Genomic DNA, 20,103 nt, shown 5'->3' on the forward strand with positions numbered 1-20,103 from the left:
GCTGTGAGTCACCGCTGGTCACCCCCACTCTTCATACACGGGGCAGCTGTGACTTCTTGGGAGCTGCCTTAGGTCCTGATTGCCCATGTGACGCTCTGACCAGGTCTGTGTGGTGAAAGCACCCTCCTTCTGACTGCTTCCTGCCAAGTCCCCTCTTGCTTGCCCACTTACCATCCAGAGGCAGAACATTGCCCTTCCCTCCTTCCACATGCAGAAGCCCAGGAAAGGTGCAGCCGCAGATCCATCATATCTGCCAGTGGGCGATCCCTTTTTCCTGGACCTTTCCTTTACACTTGACTGGCCTTGTCCTTTAGGCAACGGCCTCATTTCTGCAGCTGGGCACTCTGAAACTTAGCAGTTGGGACAATTTGCATCAAATTACCAACACCATTGCCAAGAACCATTGCCAAATGTCCTGTTACACAGGCTTGGAGTTTGGCACTTTCTGTCCAGGCTCATCGGTCTCCCCACTTGGATTTGGGAACCGTGGAAAATGGGGACAGGGACAGGGTGGTATCAATATCTTTAGGCAGGAAGCTTTTCTTCAAATGAAACCTTAGGCAGAAGCCCAAGATGGAAAATAAAGTGTGACTGCTCTGGCCACCGTACTCTGGGGCTACCCAGACCACAGACCACAGCCAGCCTCCTTATTGGATAGACACAGAGAAGGATAGTGGTTTCCCCAGGGTCACACAGCTAGTGAGTGGTGGAATCAACAGATCCTGGTTCTCTAATTCCCAATCTGGGTTTTTCTCCCACTGTGAAGAATGATAATTTTTTATAATTGAAGTAACTGTCAATTTCATAGTATATTAAGATTTATGTCTTAATTGAGCCTGGTTCGAATCCTGTCTCTACAGTTCTCTGTACTCTGTTCTTTTGAGCTCTCAAAAATAATGTTGGGATTTGGGGTCTGTTAGATGTGCTCAGGTCAGGGGCGCAGAGACGCAGTCCTGGCCTACAGCATCCCCCCAGGACTTCCAGGGAGACACATGTGAGGAACAACGACCAAGGAAAGCAAAGGGGCTCTTCTTTACTACCAGAGCTTGGGGCCCAGACTTGAGCACATGAGCCGCTTTTGCTGAGAGTTAGTCCAGCCGCTCCCTCCCACCAGTGCTGGGGAGGTGAGCCGTCAGAAGCAAGAGAGCACAGAGCCCAAGACAAGCACTCTGGACCTGACCTGGCCAGCATGGCAGTCTGGGTGGGAGGAAGGGGGTAGAAGACCGCAGGCCTCCACGGGATGGGCAGGCTGCCCTCCAGGCAGGGGCCTGACACTCACTGTCTCAGTCTCCTGGAATGAAGAGACCAAAGAGGGGATAGCGTCCCTCCAGGGTGTGACCTTTCCATGTTCAGTGACACCCTCACTAGGCAGTGTGACCATGGGGCCCTTCAGTCAGACCAGTGCTCCTTGTCTCAGTTGGGAACAGGAAGATGGGGGTAGAGAGCCCCCCTTGCAGGTGCATTCTTCTTCCTAAGCTTTTGTCCTTCTTTTCTCCCTTTCTGTGCCTGGTATGGAGGCTAAGGGGCTCAAGCCTGCAGCGGGCAATGGTGGGGAGGGCGGTTGGTCGTGGAAGCATCACACTTCTCCCAATGGTTTTCCGTCCTTAGAGCCCTCAGGGTCCTGACCCATGCCTGTACACTGGGGCTGCCCTCTACCTCTCAGATCTGGGCCAGTGCATGGGGACCTTCTCCTTTACTTAGAGACTTGGTTTTTGTTCTCTTAATCCCGAGAGCCCTGCTCTCCCTGCTTGCTTTGTCCTGCATCCTAGCAGCTCTTTGAGGAGGTGGGGCAGCTTGGGGGCTACCCAACTGCCAGTTCTGCAATTCCAAGTGTCCTCTCCTCATTCTTCTGGATTGACCTCCACACCAGGTATCTCCCTTCGACATTGAGCCCTCAAGCGGGCAGATTCACCCTCTGGGGGAGTGCAGAGTGAACATCACCTTGGAGGCCAAGCAGTGTCAGCGACTGCAGACCGTCCTGGAGCTGGAGGTGGTAAACGGGGCCTGGAGGTAAGGGGGCAGCCGGGCAGCCATGACAGCCCACTCCATGCCTCCTCACAGTATGTGGATGTTGTATGCCATGAAGGATTTATAGTCATTAAGGAATTTAAGGGTATTGAAACATGTTTATTCTATAAAATTTGGAAATTACAGAAAAGAAAATCCATGGCCCAGAGAAAATTCACTGGTCATGTTATAGGGAATATCCTTCTAGTCTGTGTGCCAAAGGATTGGAAATGAGTACAATCACTTTCAACAGCACTCTGTGTCACCTGGTAAAGTCAAGTGTGTGCATTCCCGGTGACCCAGCATCAGCCCTCAGAGAGGCGCCCCCAGAGAAACACACACGTGTGCGCTGGGAGCCACCCAGGCGCTCCCATATTCATTTTTTTTTTAAGATTTTATTTATTCACTTGAGACATAGAGATACAGAGAGAGAGAGAGCATGAGCAGGGGGAGAGGCAGAGGGAGAGGGAGAAGCAGGCTCCCCGCTGAGCCGGGAGCCCGATGTGGGACTCGATCCCAGGACCCTGGGATCATGACCTGAGCCGAAGGCAGACGCTTAACCACTGAGCCCCCCAGGCGCCCCTCATACTCATTTTCTTAAGCTGAGTAAGGGTGGTACAGAGGTGTTCTTACTATTCTTTAAACTTTGTATGTAATTTATGCTGTAGCTGTGTTTAATAGTCATTTCTGCATATATTTGGTATTTCATTATAAAAACACTTAAGTGCTTGTTTTAAATCTTCATGGATACTCTTGAATTATCCTCCAAAAAGACTGCCATTTTATACTTCCACCTCTAGCGCATGAAGCTGCGCATTACCCTACGCGCTCACAGTGACATCTGACTTTTAAATGTGACCACCTGATGGCTGCGGGGGTGGGACCACCTGTGTCCGTTTGGTTTGAATGTACTTCCACCCAATCACCAGCACATATTTCAGTGGGACTCTTCCTCACTGGTCCCACGTGGCATCTTGCAGCCCTTAAATACCAAGGTCAAGTCATTCTCCCCTGGGAGAATGCCTTTTATTAAGTCTGCCATCTTCCTTTCCTATCTCTGTTCTTCAAGAACCCAGCGTGAATCAGAATGTTTCCAGTGTAGGTGATGGAAACACAGATGGAACCAACTTAAGCATAACAGGGAAGCTGCTGGCTCCTGGAAGGGGGCATTCCTGCCCTGCTGAATCCATGGGCTCCAGCCTTTTTGGGTCTGCTCTTCTGCTTCTCTCTCATTCTTTACCTCCTTCCCTCACCCTCACCGCCCCACCCCCCAACTCTGCTTCTCTGCTCGCCTTTCTCTCCCCTGGTGGCAAGGGCCCTTGGCCACTCTGCCCTGGGGGGGGGGGGGCACTTAAGGCTCCAGGTTCCCACACTCCCAGCTTAACAACCTTGGAGAATAAGGAAACCGGCTTTCTCCGGAGGTGGACTCTGATTGGGCCTCTTTGGGTCACGTGCCCCCCCCCACATGCCTGTGCCAGAGGGGGAGGGGCGGCCTCCAGAAGAAGCTGGTGGGAAAGTGGCCAGACAAGAGAAGACCGTAGCCCCCACAGCCCACCACAGGTCTGCTGCATCTGGACTGCAGGAATTTAACCATTTTCCTCATATCGTCCATCTCAGCGTTTGTGCTCCTTGTTCAGGGAGATGTCCTTGGCCTTGCAGGGTGCTAATTCGGTCTTTGGCGGATGCCCTTCTTTTGGCAGTCATATTTTTAAATGTGAAGCTTTTTTGCTCTCGGATTCATCCTTTTTTATAGTAGTCTGTTATTGTCTTATGGACGCAGCAGTGTCTCAGATTCCCCCAAGGAAACTCACCTTTGTTTTCTCACCTTTTGGTTGGGATCCTTCTCCTTTACTTTTGGGGTTTTCTTCTGCAATAAGTAATCCTTGGCTGCCCACTCCGGATTTGGAGCGGGAGAGGAAGGAGATTTACACGAGGAGCTGGTGGTCTAGGTTTCTGAGGAAGGGGGTGTAGGTGTGGAGAGCACTCCTCTTCCAGGGAGCGAAGTGGACGTGAGCACCCTCAGTACCCAGGGACCTGAATCCAGGAGGAAGAAGGCACCTTTGGGGAAGGCAGCCAAGACAAACAGTAGAGGCAGCCCACCCTGGCCAGCTACTCAAATCTTTGCATTCCTTCATCTGTAAATAGGAATGAAGTGGATTTCTATGGTTGTTTTCCCTCGGTGCTAGTTGAGAGGCCCCGTGTTCCTGCCGAATCAGCCCTGACCTCTGTCAGCCCCACACCCACCTTCCAGTGTGTTGCTGTGTGGCCGTGCGGTGTGTGTGCGTGCGTGTGTGCGTGAGCTCAGGCGTTGGGGCCCTGAACTGGCCACGCTAACCTGCAGGCAGTCTTGAGTTAAGTCCTTGGCCCTTTCCCCACGGCCCACTCCTGCCCATGAGGTGCTTCGTTCTGTTGTTAGGGCAGCTCTGCAGGGCCTTCTTCTCCAGGGATTTTAAATTGTTCTCTGTGTGATTAGCTAATCTGATCACGTCCTTTCTTCTTCTTTTTTTTTTCTCATTAGAACAGCATTATATTTACTTCTTTATTTACAGTTTTCCACAAATGGTATGTGATATAATGGTGCAGGTGTAAGTGGCCAATCCTGACCCAGTCTCCAGCCTTCTCCACTCTGCTGGCCTATTTATCCACATCCTCATGATCTGTTAATGGTAGTCATCCCAGTGTGTGTGAAGTGATATTTCATTGAGGATTTGGTTTATTTTTTCCTAATGGCAAATGATGTTTTGCATCTTTCATGTGCTTATTGGCCATTGTCTTCTTTGGAGAACCGTATTGAGATCTTTGCCTACTTTTTAAAAATAGGGTTGTCTTTTTTTATTATGGAGTTGTAAGTGTTCTTTATATATTCTAGATATAAATCTCTTATTAGGAATATGATTTTCAAATATTTTCTCCCATTCTGAAGATTATCCTTTCACTTTCTTGATGGTATACTGCAAAGCCTAAAAATTCTTAATTTCCGTGAGGTCCACTTTATTTTTCTCTTTTTTTTTTTTTTTAAAGATTTTATTTATTTATTTGAGAGAGAGAGAACACATGAGAGGGGATAGGGTCAGAGGACGAAGCAGACTCCCTGCCGAGCAGGGAGCCCGATGCGGGACCCGATCCAGGGACTCCAGGATCATGACCTGAGCCGAAGGCAGTCGCTTAACCAACTGAGCCACCCAGGCGCCCTCTTTTTTGATGCTTTTGGAAATGGACTGGTTTTCTTAATTTCATTTTATGAATATTCATTGCTAGTTTATAGAAATACAAATATTTTTGTTCATTGATCTTGTATCGCACAACCTTGCTGAATTCATTATTATTTCTAATAGTTCTCTAAGTAGAAGATTGTGTCATCAGTATATAGAGATAATTTTACTTCTTCTTGTCCAATTGGTATGCTTTTTATTTCTTTTTCCTGCTTAATGGACCTAATACTCCAGTATAAAGTTGAATAAAAGTGGCAAAAGTAGACATCCTTGTCCTGTTCCCCATCTTTAAAAGAAAGCAGTCTTTCCCTGTTATGTAAGATGTTAGCTTTTGGCTTTTTGTTGATGTCCTTTATCAGGTTGAGGAAGTTCCCTCCTATTCCTAGTTTGCTGATTGTTTTTCTATTGAAAGAATGTTAGATTTCCTTGAATGTTTTTTTCTGCATCTATTGAAATGATCATGTCCTTTTTATCCTTTGTGTGTGTCAACATGGTGTTTTACATTGACTTTTGGATGTTAAAACCAACCTTGTATTCTTATAAAAATCCCATTTGGTCAGTGTATGGTCCTTTTTATATGTTGCTGGATTTGGGTTGCTGGTATTTTGTTGAGGATTTTTGTATCTGTAGTCATAAGAGATATTGGTCTGTGTTTTTGTGTGTGATGTCTTTGTCTGGTTTTGTTACTAGAGTAATACATCTTAGAATGAGTTTGGAAGTGTTCATTCCCCTTCTCTGTCATTTAAGAGTTTGTGAAAGATTGGTGCGAGTGTATGTCTAGATTTTCTATATTGTTCCATTGGTCTGTGTGTATATCTCTCCACCAATGGTTCACTATCTTGATTACTGTAGCCATAGAGTAAGTCTTAACATTCAGTACAGTGATTTCTTATCGTATTCTTCTTTTTAAAAATTGTTTTAGTTTTTCTATGTCCTCTATGTTTCCATATAAATTTTATAATGAGCTTGTCTATATTTACAAAAATCCTTTTTGGGAGTTTCCTAAGAATTATGTTAAACCTATAGATCAATTTGTGGAGAATTGACATCTTTACTGTGTTGAGTCTTCTAATCCATGAATATAGTATGTCTCTCCTTTTATTAAATCTTTGATTTCTGGGGTGCCTGGGTGGCTCAGTCGTTAAGCGTCTGCCTTCGGCTCAGGTCATGATCACAGGGTCCTGAGATGGAGCCCCTCGTTGGGCTCCCTGCTCGGCGGGAAGCCTGCTTCTCCCTCTCCCACTCCCTCTGCTTGTGTTCCCTCTCTCGCTGTCTCTCTCTCTCTGTCAAATAAACAAATAAAATCTTAAAAAAAAAAAATCTTTGATTTCTCTCATCTGTGTTGTGTAGTTGTCAGCATATAAATCCTGTACAGATTTTATTAGATTTATATCTAAGTATTGCAGTTTTTCTGAACAATCATAAATAGTATTGTATTTTTAATTTCTATGCCCACATGTTCGTGGTCCACAGATGTGATTTTGTACCCCGTAACTTTGCTGACTCATTAGTTGTGGGAGGTTGTTGCATTTGTTGTTGTTATTGTTTTTTAAGAAGTTCTTAAAATATAGACTCCTTGGGGTTTTCCACATAGACCCTCATGTCATCTGCAAATAGGGAGTTTCGTTTCTTCTCTAATCAGTATACCCGTTATTTCCTTGTGTTCCAGCTACCTTCCTGTGTATGCTGAGGTACAGGAGCCCCATGTGTACCTGCAAAGCAGCCACGTGGAAGTCACGAACCTCTACGTGGGCGTGCCCACCAAGGCAACTGTTACACTCATCAACGGCACACTCCTGCCTACCCGATTCCACTGGGGCACGGTGAGTGAGCCTGCACCGTCAGCCACCGGGTCTGCAGTCCTCAGCACCAGAGGCCCATGTGGAGAGGGAGGCTGCCCCCCAGGTGCTCACCTCTCTCCCGCAGCCTGCCCCTTGCCCCACAGTGCTCAGAACTGCTGGGCTCCTTGAAGGAGCAGCACATCTGGTCTGGTTTTTCCTTGTCCTGCCTCCAGGGAATTCTAGTTCCCTAGCTGAGAAGGAGTCACTGGAACACACAGCCTGGGCTCCCAGCCGGCGTAGCCCATGGCTGGCCCACGTAGCTGTTGCGAGCCCCGTTAGGCACTGCCTGAGGGGCTGACCATGGAGCTTGCTTTGTGTGCCGTGGGAGGTGGGAGATGGGGCCATGTCCCGTGCCTCAGAGGCGGTTGCCCTCTCCTCACCCTCACCCTGGGCCTCCCAGGGCAGCTTGTTTAGTTCAGGCAATGCCTGACAGGCGTGAGGTCTGCCCAGGGTTGGAGAGGGCAGGAGAAGGGACCGGTGGATTAGCCCCGCCAGAGAGCAGCCAGCCCCTTCTGGTCCTGCTGCGGGCCTCCAGACCGCCAGCCTCCAGCAGAGCGCACCCCAGTGTTAAGCCCTGTGCAGACCCCGGGTCCACGCCGGGAATCCAGCGTGTGACAAGAGGGCCTCCATACCCACATGTCTGCCAGCTGCTGGGGCGCCAAGCAAGCGTCTGCACGGCAAGGGCTTCCCCCAGACGCGGCACGCTGGGCCCCAGTGAGGAGCGCCACATCAGCCTGGAGCTGGCTACTCACACCCAGGTGAGTTAGGTGGTGAGGGGGCCTGAGGGGCTAGGAAGGCACCCTACCCCACTCCTGTAAGAGGGCAAGAGATTCCTTGCATTTGGGTCTGGGGTCCCCATTCCTGTTAGGCCTGCTCTCTAGGGATACAAGGTCAGGAAGCCCAGAGCAGGCCTGAGTGGCCCTCAGAACCTCTGGCCATGTGTAGCCTTTGGCACCAGCTTTACCCTCCCCTCGTCTGCAGCCATAGGTGGGCCCGGCTTTCCAATTTGCCCAAGGATGTGGAACAGGCCCTGTGCTGGGTGCTACTAGGAGAGGCTAGCTGGTGGCCGCCTTCCCGGAAGAAGGGCACAGCTGCTCCCTGACGCAGCCCACAGGAAGGCCATCGGGGAGGAACTTGCTCAGTACTTGGTTGGGGGTTGCTGGCTATCTGTTTGTGGTTCTTGTGGGAAAAGAGACTTCTTCCTTGTGGAGACGTGGAGACCCAGTCCCATTTCTCCCTGGCAAACCTGGAGACAGTAGACTTTCTTTCTCTGCTGAGTCTGAGCTCTACGGGGATAAGCAGATGGACACAGGCACAGAGCAGGCCTCAGTCAGGAAGGGCTTGATTTCTGTGGTAACAGCTTCATCAGGATAAGTGTGTAGCTTCTCCAGAGGCCCACTTTGAGGGTCTCCCTTCGTGTGGGTATGCACAGAAATTCAGAGCAGACTCAACCAGGAGCCCTGAGGAAGGGGCCAGGATGTGGGACGTCAGGCTGGGCCTGTGGATGGTGGCTCACTGGAGGGACTGAGGAGCCCTTCCACAGAGATGAGACTAGACAGAGGTCAAGGCCTCTGTGCTGAGTGTCCCACAGCAACCACCGCTGCTAGGGAAGACCATGTGAGGCCCAGGCCTGGGACTTACGTGTACTGATATGCCCTTGGTGGGCTTTCTTATAGGACGAGCTGAGCGATCTGGCCCTCCCTTGTACCGTGTCAGGCATGAAGGAGCCACTGGTTCTGGGCATTTCTGGGAAACCCCAGGGACTGCAGGTGGCTATTGCCATCTCTATGGAGGGCTCTGACAGCAGGTGAGCCCAGGGCTGGGGCTAGGGCCTGAGGGTTGAGGCGACCATACAGAGGACTAGCACTGCAATGTGATACCAGCCTACTCCCAGCTGATTCCTGCGGCCAGGAAAGGGCCACAGTATTATTGTGCCCCTGCCAACCTCTCTGGGAGCAGGTCTCTCTACCCAAACCCTGCGCTCTCTGTGGTCTTTCCCCCACCTACTTGGAGGCATGGCATCTGGGCAGGTAGGAGACGCAGGGGGCAGGGCCGTAGGCAGCTTGGGCTTTCCCACACAAGGCCCAGCAAGCGGGAGATAGGCCAGTCACCCCTGGTCAGGGAAGGTTTGTGGTTGAGGCCCCTCTTGACGTCCTGAGCTGACAGGAAGGATGTGTTTGTGGGGTGGCAGCTTCACGGGAGGCAGTCCGAGGATGAAGCCCAGTGTGTAGGCAGCTCTCACACTCCCCCCCAGGGGGCTCTCTGGGCGGGGCCAAGGGTGGCCTGTAACTTCGTGCCCTGGGCCCGGCCGGGGCAGTGTTCCCAGCACGGAGCTGTGGCCGGGCCGCCTGGAGGAACTCCGCCTTGACTTCGGCTCCAAGGTGCCTCTGAGGACCCACGTGAGCTGCCCGCTCATCCTGACCAACCGCTCCCCAATACAGACACCTTTCACCCTCAAGTTTGAATACTTCGGGAGTCCCCAGGACAGCCTGAACCAGAAACCCAGTGTGTAAGTCCAGTTTCTTTCAGGGGCAGTTCCCAGGGAGGACAGGGCCAGGCGGGGTTGCCCTATTAAGCATCTATGTGGCTTAGGCGGCCAGAGGCTGGTGTGAGGAGTGAGAAGGTGTGTTTTCACAAGGATACCTGGAGAAATGTAGAGAAACGGCTCCTACCCCCCATCTCCCAGACTCTGAGGGGGCCTTCGGGAGAGGCTGGGGTTGTGGCGAGCGGGGGCGGGGGGGCAATCCTGGCGGATGAGGCGGTAGAGATGAGGCCAGCGGGTGAGGGAGAAGTTCGTGGCAGCGGCGGGAGCCGTGTAGGCAGAGAGGTCGCAGGGAGGCTTTCTGCAAAGCTGTAACTGGACATCAGCCACGGGGAAAGGATTTACGCCACAGAAGCTGGTGGTCTACCAGCACACCAGAGCAAACACCTCACCACCTCGTCTCCTAAGGCGAGGAAGCCCAACTTGAAAACCACTGCCATGGCTGGTGGGGAGCCACTCACGGTTTGTAAGCCATTACCTTTCCCACTCCAGGAAAGTTAGTGGGCACTCGATGCTGGACGCATGTCAGCAGAAAAGACTGGAAACAGGGCCTTTTGCAGAAGGCTGGGCAAGAGATGAGGAGTCTGGGCTGGGTTGGTATCCGGGGTCAGCGGGGCAGAGCCTGGGGACAAGGGGTCCCTATCCCAGCGCCCTTCTGTGTTTCTGGGAAGGCAGTCCCTCGGCTGGTGGGTGGCCTGTAGCCAGGGGGTTTTGGGTGATGGGGGTGTAGCAGGTGCCAAGACCAGAGAGGGAGGTGAACAGACCTGACCTCTCCCCTGGGAGGAGCAGTCGGAGCGGCCTTCCTCCACTGGGCATCTGGTAGGATGCTAGTTGCGGGGAGACATGGCTCAGCTCTGGGGAACAGCCCTGATGGCTTGATGCTGTTTCTGTATCCTGTCTGGTAAAGCCCCGACATGCCCCCTGCCCTGCTGAAGACATCGCGGATTCGAGAACACTTGGCCAGGCGAGAGCAGCTGAGTAAGAGCCCCAGTGTGGGCCAGAGCAGGGGTTCCTGGGGCCTTCTCAGGGGGTGGGCCACCTGCTGCAGGGAGGGGGCCCTGGCCACAGCCCCATTTCAGGATCTTTTCTAGCAAAACCTCTGAGATGGCCATGGCCCTCCTCCTGACTCCCTTTTTGAATGAGGCTGTCTCCTGGCATACAGCCCGTGGACATGGGCCTTGTTTTGATTTGGGATGGGTGACGGCTCAGAAGGGAGGGCTCCCACCAGGGCCTGGTCCCTGAGAGGTGAGCGAGGCTGCCTGCTGGATTCTGGACTCCCAGGAGGAGGGTCTGTTTAACCAGACCAAGGCAAGGCTGTGGTATAGTGCTTTGCTAACTCCTGAGGGTTTGGACCTCCTTCCTGCCCTGGAGTCCTGAATCCCCATTCCTGGTTATCGCCCAGATTTTATGGAAAGCATGTTGTCTCATGGCAAAGGAGCTGCCTTCTTTCCCCACATTTCCCAGGGCATGCTGGGGGCCCACCAGCAGCTAAGCATCGACATCTCAGGCTACGCGAACATGTGGGGCGAGTACTGGGACAACCTCATCTGCACGGTAAGGATAGATGGCCTGAGCCCGGCCTCACCTTCGGGCTCTCCCTCCTCCAACTCCTGGCCCTCAGCCTCTCAAGTCTCTCCAAGCTGGAAGACCGTGCCCACTGAGCTTGGGATAGGCATTCACACCCACAGCAACCACAGTGATTCACGCAGGAGGGGTTCTTGGGAGCAGAATCTTTCATGCCTTTTCCCATGGGGTCCCATGAGGCTGGGCACACAGAGGAGGGCAGAGGAATCTGACAGGCTGCCTACTTGGGCCAGGACTCGAGACCTGGAGGGGCAGTGAGTATGGAGAAGCAGTAACAGCCTTCCAGAGCCATACTGTCACCTAGCCCTTGGTGCATTCACTCACTCTCCCATTGGGCCTTCACTCACTCGTTCGGCCCGAAGGGGGCACCTGCTGTGCATGGGGTTCCTGTGGGGTTCTCTGGACTGTGGAGGATACAGGGACAGATAAGACCAGATGATCCAACAAGGAGTTCCTAGTTCAGTATGGAGGGGTGAACTATGTCCATTGTTCTGTTGGAGGGAAGGCCTTGAACAGAGGGAATGGGGAGCCAGGGAATGCCATGGCAGCAGGGGACGAGAGGGACACAGGATTGGTGTGCGTTTGCAGGTGGGAGACCTGCCACCAACAGTCATCCCGGTGCATATGGCAGTGGTGGGCTGCCCCATCAGCTCCCGGAGGACCACCTATTATACCACTGACCCGTTGCAGAAGGAACCTGTCGTCAGGTGACGCCACCGGCCTCATCCCCTAGCCCTTGAAACCCTCTGGCCTCCAGCCTGGCTGCCCGTGCTGACCTGTTGCTCTCCAGCGGGCCCAAGGCTACTTGGGGTATAGAACAGGGCCGCCCTGGAAGACAGCGGCCTCCAAGGCCGTGGCTGCTGTCTGCACATCTCCGAGGGCTTGGGGTAGGGAGAGAAGGAGCAAGTAGTCAGGGTGGCCTGAGGTCCGTGCCAGACCTGGGGCCCCACACACCACCAGTTGGGATCTGTCGGTAGGTGCTGGTGTAGGGCGGGGGCGGGGGCTACTGGGGCACCGAGCACCCGGGTCACCGCTCGCCGGCCACTGCACGGGGAAGGCCTCCAGCCCGAGGCCCTCGTGACTTCGGGATAGACCACTGCAGGCCTCCTCCCCGCCCGAGCCCCAGTTCCAGCCCCCTCTGTGAGCAGCCCTGCCTGCACCGTGTGAGCCCGGTCTCCTGCCTCCAGGTTCGGCACCCAGGTCTCTGGAGGAGACACGGTCACCCGGGTCCTTCGCTTGAATAACTCCAGCCCCTGTGGTGAGAGGCTCACGAGAGAAGCTGGGGCTTTCCCGACACACTGTGCCACGTGGCGGGCCAGGCTGGGAGGGACGCTGGGGTGGGGGAAGCTGACGGCCTGTGACTGGGACCCAGGAGTCCAGGTGGCCCGTGGTTGCCGAGGGAGGCCCCTGAGGGCCAAGGTGGGGAGCGACCCGCTGGTTGGGGGTTGTCAGAGATAGCTGCTTCCATGCGTGAGGACAGGACATGCCCTTGCCCGCCGCTGGGGCCCCCCAGTGCCACAGGTGCCCTGCTCTTATCAGGTTCACTCTGCATAAGAGCAGACACTGGAGGGGGACACTTTTTCTCATCCCTTCAGCCAGCTCTACCTGAGCGATAGCCAGGTGCTGGTACAAGCTGCTGGGGATCCAGAGGGAACAGGACAGCGGGGTCTCTACTGAGAGGCTCCTGTGCTGATGGGGGTGCAGCCATCAGGTTGGGTGCATTGAGGGGGGCTGCTGGAGGATCGCATGGGTGGGGCGTCCAGGCTGCATCCAGGAGGGAGGATGAACCAGCAGGGCCTGGCAAAGCGCCTGGAAATGGAGAGTGTCCGGGCCACAGGAGGAGCTTTGGTGGGCTGGAGGTGGACCAGGGTTTCAGGCATCTCCAGGCTGGGCCACGAGGGGCTGAGCCAGTCTTTAGGGGCAGGGCCCAGGCAGCTCCGACTTGAAGCTCCTTGGTGCCTGTGAGGAATGTGCAGCGAGGGAGTGCCAGTGCTCCAGGTCCCTGCTCCGTCTGTCCGCGGGGTCTGGCCCGTTAGGAAAGGGGCACTGAATTCGCTGCTCTAATCGGCTTTTTCAAGATCTCCTGGCATTTCCAGGGGCACCCGGCTGGCTCAGTCGGTAGAGCATGCGCCTCTTGATCTTGGGGTTCTAAGTTCGAGGCCCATATTGGGTGTAGAGATTACTTAAAAATAAAAGCTTAAAAAGCAAATCTGGTGTTTCCAGCAGTTTCACTTCTTAGCTGCTGTGTTGTTAGATGCATTTGAGAACTGTCTCATGTTTGCCCTTCCCCGTTTTTACCCTTTATCACTTTGATATGTTTCTTGGTAAACAACAGAGAGCTGAGCTTTTTATTTTTTTTTATTTTTTATTTTTTTTATTTTTTTATTCTTATGTTAATCCCCATACATTACATCATTAGTTTTAGATGAAGTGTTCCATGATTCATTGTTTGTGCATAACACCCAGTGCTCCATGCAGAATGTGCCCTCCTCAATACCCACCACCAGGCTAACCCATCCTCCCACCCCCCTCCCCTCTGGAACCCTGTTTGTTTTTCAGAGTCCATCGTCTCTCATGGTTCGTCTACCCCTCCGATTTCCCCCGCTTCATTCTTCCCCTCCCGCTACCTTCTTCTTCTTTTTTTTTTTCTTAACATATATTGCATTATTTGTTTCAGAGGTACAGATCTGAGATTCAACAGTCTTGCACAATTCACAGCGCTTACCAGAGCACATACCCTCCCCAGTGTCTATCACCCAGTCACCCCATCCCTCCCACCCCACCCCCCACTCCAACAACAGTTTGTTTCCTGCGATTAAGAATTCCTCATATCAGTGAGATCATATGATACATGTCTTTCTGTTTGACTTATTTCACTCAACATAATACCCTCCAGTTCCATCCACGTCGTTGCAAATGGCAAGATCTCATTACTTTTGATGGCTGCATAATATTCCATTGTATATATATACCACCTCTTCTTTATCCATTCATCTGTGGATGGGCATCTTGGCTCTTTCCACAGTTTGGCTATTGTGGACATTGCTGCTATAAACATCGGGGTGCACGTACCCCTTCGGATCCCTACTTTTGTATCTTTGGGGTAAATACCCAGTAGTGCAATTGCTGGATCATATGGTAGCTCTATTTTAAACTTTTTGAGGAACCTCCATACAGTTTTCCAGAGTGGCTGCACCAGCTTGCGAGAGCTGAGCTTTTTAAAAGCCCAACCTCACATTATCTTTTTTTTTTTTTTTAATATTTTAATTTATTTTTTGACAGCGAGAGAGGGAACACAAGCAGGGGGAGTGGGAGAGGGAGAAGCAGGCTTCCCCCTGAGCAGGGAGCCCGACGTGAGGCTCGATCCCAGGACCTGGGACCATGACCTGAGCAGAAGGCAGACGCTTAACCGACTGAGCCGCCCAGGCATCTCAAACCTGACATTATCTTTTAATAGGAAATTCAGTCTATGTACTTCTTCCTTACTTAATGACTTTATTTTTCTACTTTCTTTTGCTTTTTGTGACTTTGTGCCATTTTCCTTTTAATTTGGAATTTCTCTTCTACCTTCTTGTGTTTTGGTGGTTCCCCTTCTTATCCTCAGGGCTCATCATCACATGCATATTTCTGTCTTTACTAAACTTCGGTGGGGGGGGGGAGGTCACTGGTGGCCTTGGTGAGGGGGATTTGGTGGCTGTAAGGGGCAGGTGGCAAGGCAGTAAATTGAAGAAATACGAGCTCAGGAGTGTGGGCCTGTTCACCAGGTCTCCCGCAGGGCTAGCCATGAGTCAGATGTTAGCTGGGGAGGGGCTGAGGGCAGAGTGGGGGAGGCATGGGTGCACAGGGTCCTACAAGCATGCTGGGGAGGGAGGGAAGGGGGTTTGGAAAGATCGTCTGGCGGAGGGAAACTGTTCAAGGTGGGGAGACTGGGCATGGCTGGCCCCTGAGAGGGGGTGGAGGCAGACTGAGGCGGGAGGGAAGTGGGGGGATGGCTTAGATGCCTGCTGACAGATGGGGGCGTTGCGATGGGCCTTTGGGGCCATCTTGATGTGGGGGCTTCGGGGAGGTGAGCTGGGGCCAGCAGCCCAGTGCCCAGGGGTGGCACAGGTGTCTGAGAGCAGGGAAGGCGTGACAGTGGGCTGAGGGTTGGTTCAGTTCTCCAGGGCTAGGCTTTGCCAGGTGGGTAGAAGGTTGGGGGTAAAGGGAGATGAGAATCCTGGCAAGACGGAGGTTGACATGGTGGCATCCAGACTAGCCCAGCCAGAGAAGGAAGGGAGTGCAGTGGGAGCTGATGGGGGTGGAGAAGGCAGGGAGAGAGAGCCCCAAGTACCCGGACTGGTGCATCTGGATGAAGGCCTGCTCCTGGGGTCCATAGGGTAGGGCTCATAGAGCCAGCTGACAGAGCCTGTAGACTTCTCAAAATGAGAACTGCCTGGAAGTGGCATTAGGGAGAAGGCGAGGCCCCCTTCACCCTGAGAATGGGAGAATAGGCAGCAGCAGTGGTTGTGGGGCGGGGGTCCAGGGACGATTGGCCTGCCCCTTCCTCAGCCCTCACCCCCCTCGCCCAGACATCCGCCTGGACTGGGAGACCTACACTCCGGAAGACAGGGAGGACCGACTGGTGGAGCTGCTGGTGTATTATGGGCCACCTTTCCCGCTGCGGGACCAAGCTGGGAATGACTTCTCGTGCCCGGAGACCCCTGAGAGAAGCAGCTCCTTCTGGTCCCCAAGCCCCTCTGGCGCATCGGACTCCAGCCACGAAGCTGCCCAGGCTGTGAATAGGGGTGGAGGGGCAGGGCGGGTTGGCTGCTGAGTTGGGGCCAGTGAGCCTTGAGCCTGTGTGAGCCCCAGCGACTCCCTGATGACAGGCCGAGGACCGCTGCGGTGTCAGCAACAGGGCCCGGCAGAAGCTCATCTCCGTCCTTCTGCGGGAGCATGACGGGGTGCCCGCCGACCACCTGTACAGCATCAGCCCCAAGCAGGTGGTGAGTCCGGCGGGGCTGGGAGCGGCTAGCAGAGCGCCGCACCGGCGGGCCGGTGGCCCGGGGGCAGCACTGAGGCTGCCGTCTGTGCCAGGTGGTCCCTGCAGGGGGCAGCAGCACCATCTCCATCTCCTTCTCACCTACGGGCCTTGGCGCCGGCATCCCGCACAAGATGGCGTGCCTTGGCTACGCCCTGGGCTTCATGAGCTTGGACGAGGAGGTGAGCCTGCCTGGCCCGGGGGGCATGCTGCCTCCTCACCTCCGGGGCCGCCAGCAATGAGGCTTGGGCTCCGCAGGTGGAAAGAGAGCTTCCGGGGAGGAGACGTCGCCTGCAGGACTTCGCCGTGGGACCCCTGCGGCTGGACCTGTGCAGCTACGTACGGCCCGCACAGTGAGTTGGCAGGGCCTCCTGTTAGCCCCCTGTGGGGAGCACCTGCACCCTGGGAGCAAGATGGCAACGGGAGGGAGAAGCCAGCAGGTGAGCCCAGGCAAAGGCTGGCTAGAGCCAGATGAGCAGAGGGGGACAGCCAGGAGGCCCCCGGGGCCCAGCCATGCTCCTTTGCCGGCAGGCTCAGCGTGGAGTTGGACTACGGTGGTGGCGTAGAGTTCCGGCACCAGGCCAGCGACCTCATCCCAGAGCAGCCCTGTACTGGGGTGAGTGTGCTGTCCCCCCTGCCCTCCCCCCCGGGCCCTGCCAGTCTCCCCGGACCTCAGATATGGCCGTGAGCCCTCCTACATTCCGGGTCCTCCTCCCCCCGAAGTGCCTCCACCCCAGAGCCGTGGGATCCGGGAGGGGAGAGATGCATCCCCGGCCTCCGCCTCCCCTGTGGCCACCCAGGTGCTGAGTGAGCTGCTGAGCACCCACCACCTGAAGCTGAGCAACACCACTGAAATCCCGCAGTACTTCCGGCTCCTGGTCTCCAGGCCCTTCTCTGTTGCTCAAGGAGGGGCCAGCCGCAGCCGCAGTGCTCCTGGCCCGGAACCGGGGTGTGAGGAAGAGCAGGCCACTGGCGGCAAGCGGCTGGTGCTCCACCCTCAGGAGAACATGCTGGTCAGTGGGGGCTCTGCAGGCGGTCACCGGGCCAGGGGTCACCTTCCCGTCACACGCACACGTGTGGACAGACGTGTGCACGCCAGCATCACGCACTTGTACACGCTGGTGTCCAGACACCGCACACCGTCGTGGCGTCCGCTTCCACAGCCTCAGCGGGCGGGCCCATCCGCTCTTCCAAGCTGCGCTTTGGTGTGGGCCTACCGAGCGCCTGCCGGGTGCTGGGTGCCACGCTGGGTGCCACCCTCCCCCAGGGACCTCACCGTGGGGGGCGAAACAGCTACAGAAGAAAGAAGGGCGGCCACCCTGGGCTCACTTAGCCTTTGCTCCCTTCTGCAGAGGTAAACTGAGGGGCAGCCCCGAAGCACAGCCAGAGGGCCTGTTCCACCAAGGCGCCAGTGAAACCACAGGCTGTCGCCAAGTAAAGGTCCCTTTAAAATGCCTCAGGGAGCCCCAGGGCTCTTGGAGAGAGGACATTTCATAACAGTACTACCTCTCACCCTCCACGTGCCAACGGAACCCAGGCATCTATCTGGCCCTGACCAGAATTCTAGCCCAAACTCAGTTCTCCATTGTCCTCCTCACCCAGTCCTGCCCACACCTGTGCCTCCACTCTTGCTGGGAGCATCTGATCTCAGCAAATACCACTGCCCCCGACCCTGTGCCCAAGCAGAGCCCTGGCATCCTCCTCCCCGCCCCCTCTGACCAGCCAGCCCCCACATCCTGTTGTTGCCCATCCTCAGTCTCCATGTCTCCCCACTCTTCATCCCACACCCGCAGCCCTGGGCATGCCAAGGGTAAAGGGCGGTTTGCTTGTAGTCTCCCCTCGAGGTCCTCAGCTCTTGAGGGCAGGCAGGGCCCTGTCCCCAGTACTAACGGGTGCTGGGCACAGAGCGCGGCGCCGTGTCTGTGGACCGAATGCACCAGACACGCTGCGTGCCGGGCCGGGCTGGCTCAGTCTGGGCCGGCCCTGCAGGCTGCGTGTGGGCAGGGGCCGAGCTGGGGCCTTGCCGGGCAGTGGGGGCCACGGAGGGAAGGAGGACGGAGCTCCAGGTGGAGAAGCCGCCGCCTGCCTTCGGCAGCCTCAGGTGACAGGCTTGTTCACATCTGCTCAGGTGAACGTGTCCTTCTCGCTGTCCCTGGAGCTGCTCTCCTACCAGAAGCTCCCGGCTGACCAGATGCTGCCCGGGGTGGACATCCGGCAGCGCGCCAGTGGGGAGAAAGAGATGGTGTTTACTCAGAACCTGCTCCTGGAGTACGCCAACCAGACCGCTCAGGTGAGTCCCAGGCCTGCCCCATGTCGGAGAGGGCGGAAACGGGCCAGACTCTGTTCTCGTGGGTCAGAGGAGGGCAGACCCCGACCCGGCCTTCCGAAATAAGAGGAGCCCCAGGCCTCGCCCTGAGGGCCCCGTCTGCCCTGGAAGAGGCCTTTCCCTGAGGACACACGTGGAGAAACGAGCGTCATCCTTCCTTACCTAGCTCAGCTCAGAACCAGGTGAGGTGCTGTAGGGTGGGAAATAGGGAAGGCTTCCTGGAGGAGGTATGCGGCACGTGAAGCCTCCCAGCTGGAAGGTACAGTGAGGAACAGAAAGGAATAGCCTAAGGGGTGGATTCTAGGGAGGCCAGAAGAAGAATCCGTTTGTGACCAGGCAGGCCCCCCAGCTTGGTCCTTGGGTGGCTGCTGGGGCCCAGGGGCGGGAAGGCTGAGGTGATGAGGTGTGTATGGTGGTGCGTGAGGATGATGTGGGGGGACCGCCAGGAGCGAGGACGGGTCAGCACACAGGTGGGGCCTGAGGCCAAGGGAAGAGGTGAGATGGCCCAGAGCCCAGGAGGGGCAGAGGGCTGGGCCTTGGGACCCCGGGGGCTGGGGGAGGAGGGGGAGGGCAGCCTGACCAGGGAGCAGAAACCACCGAGCTTGATCAGGGCAGGGGGAGGGGCGGCGGAGGGAGGGCAGATGGCGTCTTCGGGACCCTTTACCGGCGCAGACCCCCACCAGCTGTGGTTTTAGATGCCGGCGCCAGCCCCCTTCCACTCGCTGCGGTGCTGCCCATGTGTTCCTCCGAAGCTTCGGGGCTTGGGGTCAGCAGGAGGGCACGAGGGCCCCACGTTGCAGGCTCTGTCCCCCTAGGTGGTGCCCCTGAGGGCCACAGTGGCCGTGCCCGAGCTGCAGCTCTCCACCAGCTGGGTGGACTTCGGGACCTGCTTTGTGAACCAGGGGCAGGTCCGGGAGGTCGACCTCATGAACCTGAGCGGCTGTCGGAGCTACTGGGCTGTGCTGACGGGTAGGTTGTACCTGCCCACCACTTCCCCCGCAGGCTGGCACCACCTGGGGGTTCCCGCAGATGGCCGGTTCCCAGATCCCAAGTGATCCCAGGGTGCCTCGCCCCGTGGCACCGGGCCGGACCAGAGGTGCACACCTGAGCTGCGGGGCGGGGGGCTCGCTGGGGCGGCGCACGGAGCTGCCTACGCTCGCGTGCTCCCTTCCCTCGGTGCAGGCCAGCAGGAGCCAGACAAGGACCCTGCGGCCTTCAGGGTATCTCCAAACAGTGGCCTGCTGGAGGCACGACTGGTCAATGCCCCCCCAAATTCCATCACCCTCCAGGTTTTCTTCACTGCCAGGTACCAGCCTCTCCCAGCCTTGCCCACAGGCCAGGGCCCCCTTCCTAACCCCAGTAAGTGACCCCCCCCAATCCCACAGGAGCAGTGAGCTGTATGAGTCCACGCTGGTGGTGGAAGGCGTGCTTGGTGAGAAGGCCTGCACCCTACGGCTCCGGGGCCGAGGCTCTTATGATGAGAAATATGTGTCACCCCACCAGCTCTGAGGCTCTACTCGCAGCCCCCCAGCTTTGCAAATAAACCATGACCTAGAGCTAAGGACCAGGTT

General features: G+C 55.6%; 1 protein-coding gene across 1 annotated transcript in view; it reads left to right on the top strand.

Moving 5' to 3' along the window:
* DLEC1 (DLEC1 cilia and flagella associated protein) overlaps nt 1-20,041 on the top strand; it is a 74,622-nt gene extending 54,581 nt beyond the window's left edge. Inside the window, 19 exon segments of the mRNA XM_034992090.1 lie at nt 1,871-2,010; nt 6,889-7,042; nt 7,708-7,818; nt 8,737-8,867; nt 9,378-9,569; nt 10,510-10,580; nt 11,005-11,156; nt 11,775-11,893; nt 12,374-12,444; nt 15,755-15,960; nt 16,055-16,171; nt 16,263-16,388; nt 16,465-16,559; nt 16,738-16,822; nt 17,007-17,219; nt 18,335-18,496; nt 19,348-19,501; nt 19,715-19,838; nt 19,918-20,041. Coding sequence (XP_034847981.1) covers nt 1,871-2,010; nt 6,889-7,042; nt 7,708-7,818; nt 8,737-8,867; nt 9,378-9,569; nt 10,510-10,580; nt 11,005-11,156; nt 11,775-11,893; nt 12,374-12,444; nt 15,755-15,960; nt 16,055-16,171; nt 16,263-16,388; nt 16,465-16,559; nt 16,738-16,822; nt 17,007-17,219; nt 18,335-18,496; nt 19,348-19,501; nt 19,715-19,838; nt 19,918-20,041 — 2,547 coding nt within the window.
* Nucleotides 20,042-20,103: the final 62 nt, after the last annotated feature.

Source organism: Mirounga leonina, unplaced genomic scaffold (assembly GCF_011800145.1).
Source record: "Mirounga leonina isolate KUSES-001 unplaced genomic scaffold, KU_Mleo_1.0 Mir_115, whole genome shotgun sequence".
Classification (NCBI taxonomy): Eukaryota; Metazoa; Chordata; class Mammalia; order Carnivora; family Phocidae; genus Mirounga; species Mirounga leonina.